Source organism: Caretta caretta, chromosome 1, assembly GCF_965140235.1.
Source record: "Caretta caretta isolate rCarCar2 chromosome 1, rCarCar1.hap1, whole genome shotgun sequence".
NCBI classification, from domain to species: domain Eukaryota; kingdom Metazoa; phylum Chordata; order Testudines; family Cheloniidae; genus Caretta; species Caretta caretta.
In genome coordinates, this window is record NC_134206.1 from 56558314 (window position 1) to 56572908 (window position 14595).

General features: G+C 40.9%; 1 protein-coding gene across 8 annotated transcripts in view; it reads right to left on the reverse strand.

Moving 5' to 3' along the window:
* Positions 1–14595, reverse strand: part of WDFY2 (WD repeat and FYVE domain containing 2) — a 146667-nt gene that overhangs the window by 52571 nt on the left and 79501 nt on the right. For 6 of the 8 annotated variants that reach the window (XR_007356501.2, XM_048848918.2, XM_048848972.2 and 3 more), the window contains 5 exons: positions 12758–12812; positions 8549–8699; positions 6597–6709; positions 5287–5413; positions 3288–3393 (listed from right to left, as the gene is read on the reverse strand). Coding sequence is in view for 7 of the 8 variants with exons in the window: in XM_048848918.2 (XP_048704875.1) it covers positions 3288–3393; positions 5287–5413; positions 6597–6709; positions 8549–8699; positions 12758–12812 (552 nt within the window). In the remaining variant the exon portion in view is untranslated. The remainder of the gene's footprint in view (positions 1–3287; positions 3394–5286; positions 5414–6596; positions 6710–8548; positions 8700–12757; positions 12813–14595) is intronic. The other 2 variants (XM_048848961.2, XM_048848982.2) reach the window with 1 other exon arrangement.

Genomic DNA, 14595 nt, shown 5'->3' on the forward strand with positions numbered 1-14595 from the left:
GAGCGCTCCCACCTCCCTGACACTGGTTTGTCTTTGGGAAGCAGGGGCACTCCTCTCCAATATGCAGCTTCCCCCCTCATGTTTCCCTCTCTCTATCCTTTAACTTTCTCCTGCCTCCCCACCAGTAGAGCCCCTCCTTGAAGCTGCTGCTGCCTGCTGCATTCTCGCATCCACCCTCACCCTCACCTTTTGCAAGGTTGCTCTAATATAAAAACACTTCACACCCATTCCTGACTATTGGGTGTAGAAGAGGACTGTTTAAAAGACTGCCTCATTAAGTACAAACCCCAACTAACTGGAATGGTTTCAGAAGATGCACTAGCTGCTTGGGTATCAAACATTAAGGAATGAAAAGCACAATACTGTGGTTAAATAAGGTTAGATTATGATGGAGTTTCTTAAAAGGAAAAAGGTAAGGGAAGGCTGATGAAATCCTTAAACTCAAGCCTTCACTCCAGCCCCCTATGATGGAACGAGTCGTAAAGAAACTGAACTGCAGCTTGTTTTGTTAGGTTATTTCAAAAGTGCAGGTGCTTTAGGGGTAAGTCCCCACTGTCTACTTTTCTAAAAGTAGCCAAGCCTTTAATTAGGTGTGTGTTCTGAGAAAATAAGGTTTTCCTCTCCTATGCACTGAAGCACAACATTTGAAAAAGGTAGATATTGCTTGTGACAGTAACTGCTCAGTAGTAAAATGGATACAACTTATATTCTCTTTCAAATGTTCCTTTCTTATGGCCTTTTAAGACTGAAAGATAAAATCATTTATAAGGATTAAAATATGAAATGGCTTAATTCCTCCTCCCTTGTGCAATTCCAGAGACATGGTAAAGTGTTAATATCAAAGTGAATACTACACACATCAAGTGGAAAATCTAATCAGTGAAAAATGCCACCAAAGCAACAACCAGAAAATTTCAAGAAAAAAAGCACTTCAGAAAAGAGCCCAAGGCAAAATATTTTATACTAAAATCTTAAGGATTAGTGTTTTGGAGTCAATGTAGCAATATATATACACTCCCTCCTGACAACAAAAACGAGCCAATATAGACATATCTATTAACACCTGATGCTAAACACTCATTTAGCTAATTATATTTCTTACCCACTTTTCAACCAACTCTCTCACAATAAAGCAGTTTGTTTTATAACAAAGCGCTTTTCATTTTAAACCTTTGTCGTTGCCTTGTAAAACATTAAGTAACATATTATTTCTGGATGTTAAAGTTATACCAAAAGGGAAAGGGCAGTGAGTTACCTGGGACTGGAGTCTCTTTGAGATGTGTGGTCCCTATCTGCATTCCACACATGGGATATGCATGTGCACCATGCGCCCGAGTAGTTTTTTTTGCAAGCAGTGTCCATTGGCCTCCTCATGCTCTGAGCCACAGGCACAAAGGGTGGTACAGGCTGACATTTCTCCAGTTTTCCATTCTTACCACAGTTCAATCAGTCAATCGGCTACAGAGGGAACGGAGGATGGGTAGCAAATACAGATAGGGACCACACATGAAGAACCTCCAGTTATAGGTAGGTAACCTCTTTCTTCTTCAAGTGATGGTCCCTTTGTATATTCCACATATGGTAGAACAACAAATAATAGTCAGACAGGCAGTGGGTGCAAAAGTTATAGCTGACAGTAGTACAGCAATCTCAGGTGTCATTAGTAACGAGAGTAGTGAAAAAAAAATCCCACAGAAGTGAGGTTTTTATGTGGGTTGTGTCCCTTTCAAGTGTAGTTCCACTCTACAGAATGACTAAAAATGCCATCATGTAACTCAGAACTGCCCATTGCAGGCATTCAGTCACATAGAATCATAGACTTTAAGGTCACAAGGGACCATTGTAATCGTCTAGTCTGACTTCCTGCACAACGCAGGCCACAGAATCTCACCCACCCACTCCTGCAAAAAACCTCTCACCTATGTCTGAGCTACTGAAGTCCTCAAATCGTAGTTTAAAGACTTCAAGGAGCAGAGAATCCTCCAGCAAGTGACCCATGCCCCATGCTGCAGAGGAAGGGGGAAAAACCCCAGGGTCTCTGCCAATCTGCCCTGGAGGAAAATTCCTTCCTGACCCCAATATGGCAATCAGCTAAACCCTGAGCATGTGGGCAAGACTCACCAGCCAGACACCCAGGAAAGAATTCTTTGTAGTAACTTAGATCCACCCCATCTAAAATCCCATTGCAGGCCATTGGACATATCTACCGCTAATAGTTGAAGATCAAGATGACCTTACTTCAGTGACTAAGGCCTTGTTTATACTCCAGAAATAGGCCAATTCAGCAGTTAAGTGTAGTTACACCCCATATGGTAGACAAGGACAAACTGAAGTTTGTAATGATTGATTTATTCGGAGTTTACCCCAGTTACAAGGAAGTACAAAACATGAGCTCAGTGAGTGCAAACCCTGCATGCCCTTGTCTACTCCTAAGGGTCAGCACTGTTACAGCTACAGAGACTACAAAACTGAGGCTGCTCTCAAGCCTACATAAAGCACAGAGTAAGGTTTTACTACTTTTTATGTTGTTAGCCATAGAGAGCCAATACGTTATGAGTGTGCAAGGAGGATTCTATTCTCTTATGCATCAAAGTAATTGTTTATTAATTGCCAATCAGTTACACCTGTCCAAAACTATTAGCAGTAGTGAGATTACACATTTGTAACCCAGGGCCTAGTTTAGTGATTTTTGGCAAAGGTAGGGAAAAAAACCCAACTCAAATGGCAATTTGAGTTTCCAGAACCACCTGTTTAAAAATCAAACATCCATCCTTTTACTTGTAAACTGACAGCCCTGGAAACTAACTGAGATTTGATTCACTAGGGTTTCCTCCCCCACCCCCATCATTGCTAAAACATTACATTAGGCCTTTGGTGTAATCCCACTACCACTAAGTTTTGCACAAGTGTAACTGACTGAAATTTAAACAATCATTTTGATGCATAAGAGAACAAAAATCCTATTTGCACACTTGTAACTAAATCCTATGGAGTCACTGAAAAACACAAGCAGAACACATCACGATGCCTTCTTCAGAGAGTCACTTTTCAGAGCACTCAGAGCACAAAATTTTTAGTAACATACATAAAACACAAACTCCCTGCTACATAACTACCCTGAACCACTAGATCACACACAAAGCCATACATCTTCACATGTATAACTGGAGCATTCCTAAAACACTAGTTTATTTTCTAACCTTTAAAAAGATACCAATCAGATTCAAAATTACATGCTTTAGAAAGGCCCCAGATTCTTAGAGGTTGAGCAAGAGATAGATATCTACCTCCTGTCTCTCAACATCCATATTCCAGATAACAATTCCACCATCTGCGCCACAAGAGATGAGCTGTCTTGTGTGGGGAGCATAGGAGACACACTGAACTTTATCGCTGCAAAAGAAACATACATCAGTTAGTCAAAGGTTTAAAGATATGACCCAAGGCAAAGTAAACTAGTTTGCCATATTTTCTCTCTCAGCTCATTCATGTATAAAATTCACTAGTCCTACAATTCCAATTAGTAGATTATATATTATGTACTGTGCTGTCAATTTGGTCCCCATTGGGTAGTGCACCACTTATTAGAGGAGGATTTAAAACAAGATTAGTTTCCAGACATAACTATTGCTTTTCCAGTTAATTAGGTTGGAGATCTTAGCTTCCCTGAAAGCCATGGTTGCATTGTAATTGAATGACCTCTGAGAACATAGTCCCAAATACCTATAAGCACTATGGTAAAGTGCTCGCTCTCTCTCAGAACAAATGTGTCAGTTATTGGTTAATTTGTTAAATCCCCACACAGTGCCTGTGAACGAAGCAATGAAAAACCCAGCATTATCTGGCAACTTGAAGAGAAAAATACTTCCTAAGGTGCTGCTGTGAGCATTCGAATCTAACACTAACAAATGAAAAGAATTTCAAATAGAACAGAACTGATAAGGCTGCTGCCCCAGATCTTCCCAACATTTTAAGATTAAAGGTTTTTAGAAAAATGGACTATTCCTCCTTTTATTATTCTTTGTCAAGCATGAAAAAAGTGTGCTCAGCTCTATAGAAGAGAGAAATATCAAGGCCCAGAAAACTTACTGTCTAGGAGACAGGCACAGAAAGAAGACACTGATAACAAGGGGGAAGGAATTACTTGAGCTCACTTTGTTTTCTTGCACTGGTCTGGGGGGCGTGGGCGGGGGGGGGCTCCAGAAGAAATGGATCTTCAAGATGGGGGTGGTTTAGCACACTGACATTAGGTCAGAATCTTCACCCCACACTTTGGCACCAGCACTGCTTGACACCAAGCCAGGCTCACACTGAGAAGTGCTTTAATACAGGTCCCTTATCTTGTATATGGATGCTCCTCTATGTAGCAATGCTTTTAGAAGGCAATTTAGAACAGCGCCACACTACTGCATATCTATAACTTACCAATTCAAAGGCAGCACTGTGTGGAAATGCTATCTTTACTGTGGTTCTATCTAATGCAATGCATTACATCACTGAACCAGCACGTTCTCCAACACTGTCATATTGCAAATAAGATACAGAGGTTTGCCTGCGTGTTAGATGCTGTGACGCTACAACAATAAGCCACAGCAGGGCACGCAGCAGTTGGCTTTAATATAAATAGGCATAATGACTGAGTGTTTCAGTGAGGAAGTCCCAGGCACGCACTGCTGGAGTGGTACAGAACCACGAAATCAAAGTAGCCCAACCAGCCAAGCAGAAAGTGCCTTTGAACAGTCAGTCTGCACAGTCACAGTAATTCAATGGTAGGAAAAGCAAGCATGTGTGAAATTAGTCTTTAATATTGTGTTAGACCACAAATACCAAGTCATCCTCTCCTCTCTGGGTCTATTAAGTCTGGTTCGTACCTCTAGCATATTCCCCTTTACAATAGCAGGAGCCAGTTCTGCCTTGCTCAGTTGCTGATGCTTAGGAACGCGCATTTAACACGTTGACAAATGATGGCTAATTAGACAGAGCACCTTGGGTACAGCATGGATTCTACATACATTCACATTAAAAAAATACTTGGTTAGCATGGAGTTAAAGAGGCTGGTACTCTGAATCCTGTGTTCCCTCAAGGGGGGAAGATAGAACCCTATGGGGCAAACAACCTTTCATTAAACGTAGTTAATATTGGTAATATACAAAGATACAGGGAGTCTCACATAAATCCCATGCATAGACATAAGAATATACTCCTTGGTTCTGCTTCCAAGTGTGGCTCCTGAATTTTGTTTTTCTCCCCTAAACACAGGAGAAGGAAAAACTCTTCAAACATACTTGTGTCCTTGTAATTCAATGGCTGTTCCTTTTCTTCCTCCTATGTCCCACATAATAATGGAATGATCTGAACTGCCTGAGAACAAAACTCGCTGCACTGGGTCCCAACAAAGTGCGGTGACACCACCTAAAACAGGAGAAAGACAGTACAGTTATTTAATTACAACTGAAAGTGGAAGGAAAGAATGTAATAAAAAGTGAGTCTCACCAATTTAAAGAGATGTGACTTAAGTTTAAACACGTCCAACACATCCTGCACGTGCACCTCCACACTGCAGAACTTCCCAGCTGAAAGGTCTGGCACAGAATGAGCCCCACTGAAAAGCCCAGGAAACCAGAGCCAAATTCTAATCCTGTGTTTCTGTTGGTGCAGAGCCCAGTCCCAGCTCTGTAGCTCGTGCAGGCTGAGCCCAATGAATAGTAAACAAGTCCTGGGATACGAAGTCACCTCATGAGTGGTCAAAGAGCTGCTGTGTGGCCACCCATCTCCACACCCTGCAGGCAGAGTTTGTGATTAACAGTGGAGACACTGGGGAGTAATGAGAGGCGATGCCACCACAAAAATTGCAGCATGAGAACTGAGCAGCCTTGCCTCAAAGCTAATAAATCTGAGGGTTGTCAAAACACTTCCCACACCCTCCACACCAGCTGACTGGTTTGAAGTGGACTGGTAGGCCAATATGGAGGTCCACTGAGGCCAAAGAATGGCCATAGGGGAAAAAGAAATTGATCAATCAAGAATGGGCTATCAACCCCGCTCTCCATAGGCACCTGTTATATGGTGGGCTAACACACCAACCACAAGGACAATGCTTTTAAGTGTTTTGTAAGAGAGCCCCAAGAGCAAAGTGACCAGTCAACTCCTGCAATGTGTACTGTACTTTTAAACATCGACTCATTACATGCTTCTTGTCACATCCTGGAAACACTGCGCATAGCGTTCTAAACCTTAAGCAGTTCAATTGACTACAAATGGGAATCCTCACATGCATGTGTTAGCAGGATCAGGACTTTATCTACTAAGGTCTTCCTCTATCAGGGCTTTAGTTGTTGCAGCACTTTCCCACCAAAGTACTTTAATTAAGGTGCAGAATTTTCACCATTTAAGTCTGGCTTCTCTCCTGTTTTTAGTAATACAGGATTACCACCCTTTACCTGTTGACAGTTTAAGCTCATCTACTGTGCTCCCCAAAATACAGACATTTCAATTCAAACCATCACAGCTGCTTACAAATTTCAAAAAGTTCATCCCATGGTAATGCAGAGCCTATATGAAGAACCAGAGAGGATTATTTAACCTTAAACTTTACCTGTATGTCCCTTAAATGTTGTGACAAGGCTGCAGTTCTCTTGCTCCAGTTTGAGAATCGTTACCTGCCCAGAATGATCACCTATAAACACATGTCGGGTCTCAACATCAAATCTGATTGAAAGCATTGAGGAATCTTTTATAAAGCCTAGACAGAGGTTCTGAATTCTAGGATGTATCTATAAGACTATGTTGCATTTTTATGAAGTTACATAGCAGTTACTTGATTTTTTGTTTAAATAGACACATCAGTTACCTCTAGGAAGAGGACTCCTCCCTCCTTCTAAAATGGTTTTAAGTAGGTGACAGTGGCTGTTCTTTGAGAGACCTGCTTTGTGTCTTATGACATATTTGGGGAATTGCCAGTTTGAACAGGTGCATCCTGAAGTGTGGTCTAAACATGGCGAGATTACAATCAATTACTGGAATAATCCGTTTTGACAGGTTATAGCCCCTCAATCTAATTTTAGCTGCACTTCAGATATTTGAGGAATGGGTTATTAGCATTGACAGGCTGCGTTGCACGAATGTCTTTTGTAATCAAAGGGTACATTCACACAGCAAAAAACCCATAACAATGAGTCTCAGAGCCAGGTACAGACTTGGGCTTGTGCTACGGTGCTAAAAATAGCTGACAGACGTTCCTGCTCGGGTTGGAGCTCGGTCTCTGAAGCCTGGGAAGGGGGTTGAATTTCAGACCTGAACACCAGCCCAAGCAGGAATGTCTACATGGCTATTGTTAGCACCGCAATGCAAACCCTACAAATGTGCGTCTATAGACCCAGGCTCTGAGTCTCTCTCTGCTGTCGGGTGTTTTTTTTCTGCAATGTAGACATACCTAAAGAACTACGTACTCTGAATTCAAGAGGCACAGCAGACAACAGAGTCTGGAATTAACAGGGTAAAGGGGTTGTTAGTGCTACCAGCCTATTACTTATATTTGTTGGTGTTAATACAAACAGAGGAGCGGCCGTTCTGACATGATCTAAGGGTCCAGTTCAAATGGCATCCAAGCTGTGGGAAGAGTTCCCAGACCCCCAAAGGGAACCATCCAGCAGAAAGGACAACAAGATCCTGTGTTAATCGACACTTAACACTAATGAGGGCAAATATTTTAGAAGTGGAATTTATTCTTCACTGTTTACACTTTTTTTGCATTTCACTCAGCCTGGACAGGGCAAAAAGGCTGGTCAATTTCACTTATTTGTACAGAAATTGGTTTCAAGTCAATTTGATCTTTAGGTTTTCATGAACTAGTAAAAGGAGCAGTTACTGCGCTGTAGACACTATCAGAGTACAGTTTCACTAACAACTGACTGAAATCTCCTTTGTGTTAGTCTTTCTAAAAGACAGTTTTTAAACTTACAATGTATCACTGATAAAAGGAGAGAGTCGACATTTCTTTTGTCAGGCAGAGAGGGGCAGATCTTGGAGAATTAACCTGTTTGAGAATAACATTTTAGGAATCATTTACTCTCCAGCTGAGCCCACATTTCAAAAGCATACTGTTCTGTTCCAAGGTAGAGGATGTGTGCTCATTATTTCATATTAGGTCATTTAATTTTTGCCATGCGTGTGCACAAACACACACACACGGACCTGATCACTGACCTACTTTGCTGCTATTATAATTCCCAAAAGAAAAAGCGTGTTTTAAAGGAAGCTCCCATCAATCTCTATTTTACTAAGGAGACCACAATAGGATGTAGCTTTTAAGAATGAATAGGCCATGGAGTTTTTAAAAATAAATGTTTAAATCTAAATATACCTCATGTATAAAGAGGACAAAGCTATGAGGGCTGACAATTTTTAACTGAGTTTTAAAAATTATTTCCTTATAAGGTTTTGAATGTAGATGGGTAAGATGATGGAGGCCTGAAAATGGCTGTTTTAAACAAAGATGTACCAAAGACAAAAGAATCAGAGAAAAGCTAAGGTGTTAACAAAGGATACTGCAGGCCGCAGGCCCCCGCGCTGGTGCGATACCCTCCGAGCCGCTGCCCACTCTCCGAGCAGTGCCATGTGAATTGCTTGTCCTGTCCCGTGCTTAACACCCATTCCATCTCCAGGACAAACAGAATCATTATAACCCTGCCTTGGTGAGCTGGAAAATCAAGCAGAAAAACAACAACACACACATATAACATTGAAGAGAGTCACTCATCTGCTATCCAAAAAAATCCATGAACATTAATCCCATCCCACCAAACCAATTCTAGGATCCAATCCTGCAAGCCTTTATTCACACCTGTAAGCCTAACTGATGTCCTAACAGGATTGGCCATGTGACTAACTACATATGTAACGGCCCAATCTTGCCAGCCTTATGTCTGTATGATACAGTAGAACCTCAGAGCTATGAACACCAGAGTTACAAACTGACCAGTCAACCACACACCTCATTTGGAACTGGAAGTATGCAATCAGGCAGCAGCAGACACTCCCCCCCCCCCCCCCAAGTAAATGCAGTACTGTGTTAAATATAATCTACTAAAAAATAAAGGGAAAGCAGCATTTTTCTTCTTAGTAAAGTTTTAAAGCTGTATTTAGTCAATGTTCAGTTGTAAACAGTGTAACATTTTAGAAATGTTCAGAGTTATGAACAGGGCCATCCCTAGCCATTTTGGTGCCCTACACAACCCCCCAGGCCTCCGTGGGGGGAGGGAACTGGGGAGAAGGGGGGAAACCGCGCCCCAGCACTTGCTGGCGGAGTGGAGCAGGCTGGGGCCGGGTCGCTCTACTTACCGCCAGTGAGTGCAGGCCTGACACCTGCTGCAGTCCTCAGGGGAGTGGGGTCGGGGCTGGGGCGGAGCAGTACGCAGCTGCGCAGCGTAGCAGGAAATGTGGTGCCCCAAATTTCCTGGTGCCCTACGCAGCTGCGTACTTTGCGCATGGGTAGGGATGGCCCTGGTTATGAACATTTCAGAGTTACGAACAACCTCCATTCCTGAGGTGTTCATAACTCTGTGGTTCTACTGTAATATACTTTTGCTCACACTTGCATTGTTCAGGAAAAATCCCATCATTGTAGTATCACCACTGGGAATGCTAGCATGGGCAGGGCTCTAGGCTGGGATTTTTATGAGCAGGCTTAGATAACTTAGTGGTACAAATGCCCATGCCCTGTCTACACTCCCACCATTACTATCACTGGTGGGACTGCACAGGTGGAAGTGCAATTACAGGTTTTCTGAAGATTTAGCGTAGACACAGCCTTAAACTAAAGAAGAGTTTTAGCACTGTGCACACACTGTTGGAATCCTGGTCACAGATGACAAATCAGAGTCAGTTTGTTTCAGTGCATCTCCTTGTGCGAATGGAAACCGATGAGGGATCTGCAAATGAGTCTGCAAATGAGTCTGCACGCCAGGCAGATGTGGCTGCATGTTTTTGCCACAGCCTGCTTTCTTTACTCCCACCTATCTTTGTCGTTTTCTGTTCTGCTGTTCTCCATGGCTTTAATGGCAGACCAATAGGCCTGCTGCCATCGGCAGCAGCAGTTTCCTCTGCATTTGTGTTGACTTGGTCAGCCTTTAGGTCAGCTTTGAGACTGTGCTTTTTCACTTTCACTGGCCTCCTAGCACATGTGCTCCCGTTTTCAACTGTCCATAAAACATGGCTTTGGGGAGTCATATCATCCAGGCACACGAGGTGACCAGACCAGCCAAGTAGCCCCTCTATGATCACAGATTTAATGCTAGTCATGCAGGGGCACCTTTGGTATGCTGTCCGACCACTTGATGTTACAGGTGAGATGGAAACAGTACACATGAAAACTGCGCACACATATGACACAGGAAAATTATTGAAACAGGATGTTGAAAAATGTGCTATATAAAGATCACAGCTGGTCAGTATCAATAAAACAGCTGAACAAATAGATTTGTACTCCTACATAAATAAAACCCTCAAGAGCTTTTAACCTAAGAAACAGAGCTCAACCTATCATTGATTCTTTAAATCAGTGACCTCTGGGCTGAACTGTGAAGTGCTGATTTAAGTAAAAAAAAAGTGGTTTGAAAAAAAAACTTACAGATGTATTCCCAGCTGTATCATAACAGTGAATGCCATATTCCTCAATACACAAACCTACTGGTTTACTACAGTTCTAGGACCTTGAGACATACATCAGGCAAAGCAGGCTGCTTGTATCAGTTTATGTGAAAGTTGACACTGGACAGAGATCAAATATCTTTACAGCTGTTTTCTAAACAGATTTTTTTTTTTTTTAAAAAAAGCAAAATTACTCAGAACACAATCCTCTAATAAAGACTGGCAGATTTTTGTTGTTGCATACACTACACAAATATATGCATACTGTCTGTTGAATCCTATGGAGGGATTAGTTCTAGTCAAGGGTGTAAAATGTGTGTAAACATCTGTCACTAGATTCCCCACTTTTCAAGATCAGGTTCCTCATGGCCTGGTAACACAATTAACACATGTGGCTCTAACAGTGGCCTCCAAACTTCTGTAGCAAATGGGCTAAAACTTAAGCTGTACCAGGAACATGTCCCATCCAGCTGCATTTGCTCCAACCTGCAATAGAGTTTGGACCGCTCCTATTCCTATAGGCTTCCAAACCCATCTTGTAACCATGGAAGTGGGACTGAGAGCACATAAGACTGACTGAATTTTTTTTTTAAGGCAATACACTCTGTACTTAATTGGTCAGAAGTGCCAGCCTTCATCTATTGATCTCACTGAGATACAGAGAGTGGTCCCCCTCTGGTAAGCCTGCTGCAATGGGTGGGGGAAATATGAGAATTTCCCTTGCATCAGTTACACTGCATCATACTGCAGCATTCTCACGCAATGGTAGTACTGAACACTAATTCAGCAATAGCAAGAAATCTGTATGTACACATTAGTGTATGTGAACGTAGACACATGTATGGGCATTGAGAAAGGTGGTAGGGTAGCAGGACAAGGAAGATTTCAGCTCACTATTCATCTCCCCAACCAATGAATTTCATTTAGGCTCTGATCCTGCAGCCTCCAAAGCATCCATGTAAGCTTATTGTCCCATTGCAGTCAATGAGACATTTTTAATCTAAATCAACTAAGGCATGTGTGTAAGTGGATCAGGGCCTTAACAGCACATTAGTCAGAAGATATGACGCAGTACAAGATTTTTTATAATTAACACCAATCCAGAGTCTTAAGATATGCACATACATCTTACTTTGATTCTATTTGTGTACAGTACACATTAACATAAACCTACTTATATTTTCTTGCTTGATGTTATAACACACAGAGAGCTTAAGTGAAAGCGATCTGAAGTAAGACTTTTAAAGCACAAAAGTGTGTTTCATCTTCATTCTTGAAGATCCAGATTCTTTTTAAGCTTTCAGGGTTATGTAACAAAGTGACCCCCAAAGCATCATCTCTTGAAGGAATGATGGTCTTATTTTTAACCTTTCTAAACACAGAACTTTGAAATAATTCACATTCATCTTTTGAACACTAACAGCGTTAAGGGTTTCTATGTGGAAACACCATACTTATACCATGCAGTATAGCATTACCTACATGTCAAAGGAAGAGATACAAGAAAAAAAAAGACTACACAATAGTCATCCGTTGACATTGAATTTATAATGAATACTGGTATAAAACACTTTTATGACTTAAACAAGAGTAAGGACAGCTAGGTCTTTTTGAAGAGCCCATTAGTGAACATTACAATGCTATTAGGTGGAAGGTATGGATTAATATTGCTTGATCTTGGATTAAGATATGGATACTTCAAAATGTAATGAGAGACTGGTCTCTAAATATATGTGGGCATTTAAGATAAAAGGGGACAGGATTTTTAGATCACTTCATTAGATATGCTGGACTGCCCAAGATTCAGATAGAAAGACTGGATTTTAAAGAATTTGTCCAGGGGAAAAAAAACACCAACACATTTCTGACTAAAACATTTTAAACAAGTCATTGTTTTTTTCACTCCTGTAAGCTCAGCATAAACACAGTATAGTATCAATCCAATGACAAACCAAGGTTTTATATTAGTAAATCAAGAATTATAGGAAATAACACTTTCTTCCTTTCTACGGCAAAAGAGAAAAAGGTTTGTTTTTTTGAAAAACCAATTGATGACATTAACAAACGTAAAATATAACTCTGCTAACGAAGACTGATTGCATTTCTTACCCTGGTAACTTTTCACTGGTGTCATCTTGTTGTAATCTTCTGATAAAATAAACTCCTTTAAAAATAAAATAATGTTTAGAAATGTGAAATATTTGCAAATAAGTCTGTTCTCTATTTTAATTTACATAAAATGAAAAATTTCTACCAAGTTCAAATTCAACACTAGCTTTATTATATGTATTTTGTTGTCCAATACAAATAAATGGTTTCCTTTAAAATAAGTAACTGACTAGTAAATTTGACTACTAGCAGAGTATTTCACCTTTGCAATCTGCCCAATAAGTGATTTCACAATAGTGACTTTGAATGAAATGGAGGTGGAAAAACTGGCAACCAAAAAATTTAAAAGCAAGCTGGCCCAAGTTAATGATTTAGCTATTAGCCAACAACATGCATGCCAGGGAATGGGAGACCTGGAATCAAGTGCATCCCAAGTACTTTAGCTTCTCAAGCCGACTGGGGCTTCAATTCAATGTGTGTCTCTGTATACTACTGCCCTCTCCTGGTTAAAAATAGGTCAGAGCCCAGGTACCTCTAATTCAATTTAGAGACGCAACAGCCCTTGTCCAAACCCTTACCAGTGATAGATTATTCCTCATTGTGTTCCATCTAGTTTTAAATCTCAACAGATCTGTGTGCTGGGAAGTTTTCATAGATATTAAGGCCATATTTCCTTCTGCTTAATTTCATACCACTGGTGATTCTATATCCCATTTTACCATCCTTAAACTCAATATTTCTCCTTCTTTGGTGTTTACATGAGGCTGTGAACAGTTAAATCTGTGTACATGTGGGATGCCATGGATTATTACAAGCTCTCTCTCAGTGGGAAAGGAGGAGTGGTTTGGATCCTCAGTCTCAAGCACTTGTTTTGCCAGTTGCAGGAGCATTCGTATCAGAGGAGGTTGTCAGCCTCTCAATGCTGCTCAGGTTTGTGCTGATTTTAAAAAGCAGCAGCAGCAGCTACATTAACAGTTTAAAAACTATTTATGAAAATATCAGCATTCAAGAAAACCCGAGGAACAGTCTCCAGCCTTTGGAACACAGAGCAGCAAACCCCACGCACGTTACTATTGACAGGGAGCACCAGTGTCCTTCGTCTGCTTGCGTTTTGAGAAAGAACAGATCAAAATATGGGAAACTAACTGACCTCAATGAAAAGAATCAGATAGAAGTCTTGTGATACTGGATTGCAGTGGTCTAATACCCAGATCTCAGAGTTTGTGCTTTGTGGTAGGATCACATGAATTCATTCTCAGATTGAAGGTGGGCACAGACACTAAAAAAGTGACTTATAATGGACTAGACAAAAAACAAGTGAAGGTGACACGTTCAGGCAGTATGGCATAACTTTGGGGCTGAAGCTCATTGAGTCCTTTCATGGGGAATACTGTAGGTGCATGAAATGGGTACAGGCTTAGTCAACACCCATGAGCAAGTGAAAGAAAGCTAAAAGTTCACAAGACAGCAAGTGTTGAGAGACTTCATGAGAAAAAAAAGTGTAACAGTGACAATGGGGGGAAAATCATCCTTATTGTGACTCCAGTGAAAGGGGAGAGGATCATAGAGATTGAAATAGGTGAAGGTAGCACAGAGTAAGGGGGAAAATGAGACTATAAGTAAAAATGTTTAAAATAAATGAAGTTTTAAAAGCTACAGAGTATTGGGGTATCCAATTTGCAAGAACTGCCAAAACAATGAATGGTAGACTAGTGCTACAATCTTATTTGTAAAGCAAAGTATATTGTATATAAAAATAATAAAAGCCATTTTTTGACTAGAGACTTGCTTGTTATTTAAAAAAGCCAATGTTTCCCAATAGCTTCTAAATTTCACAG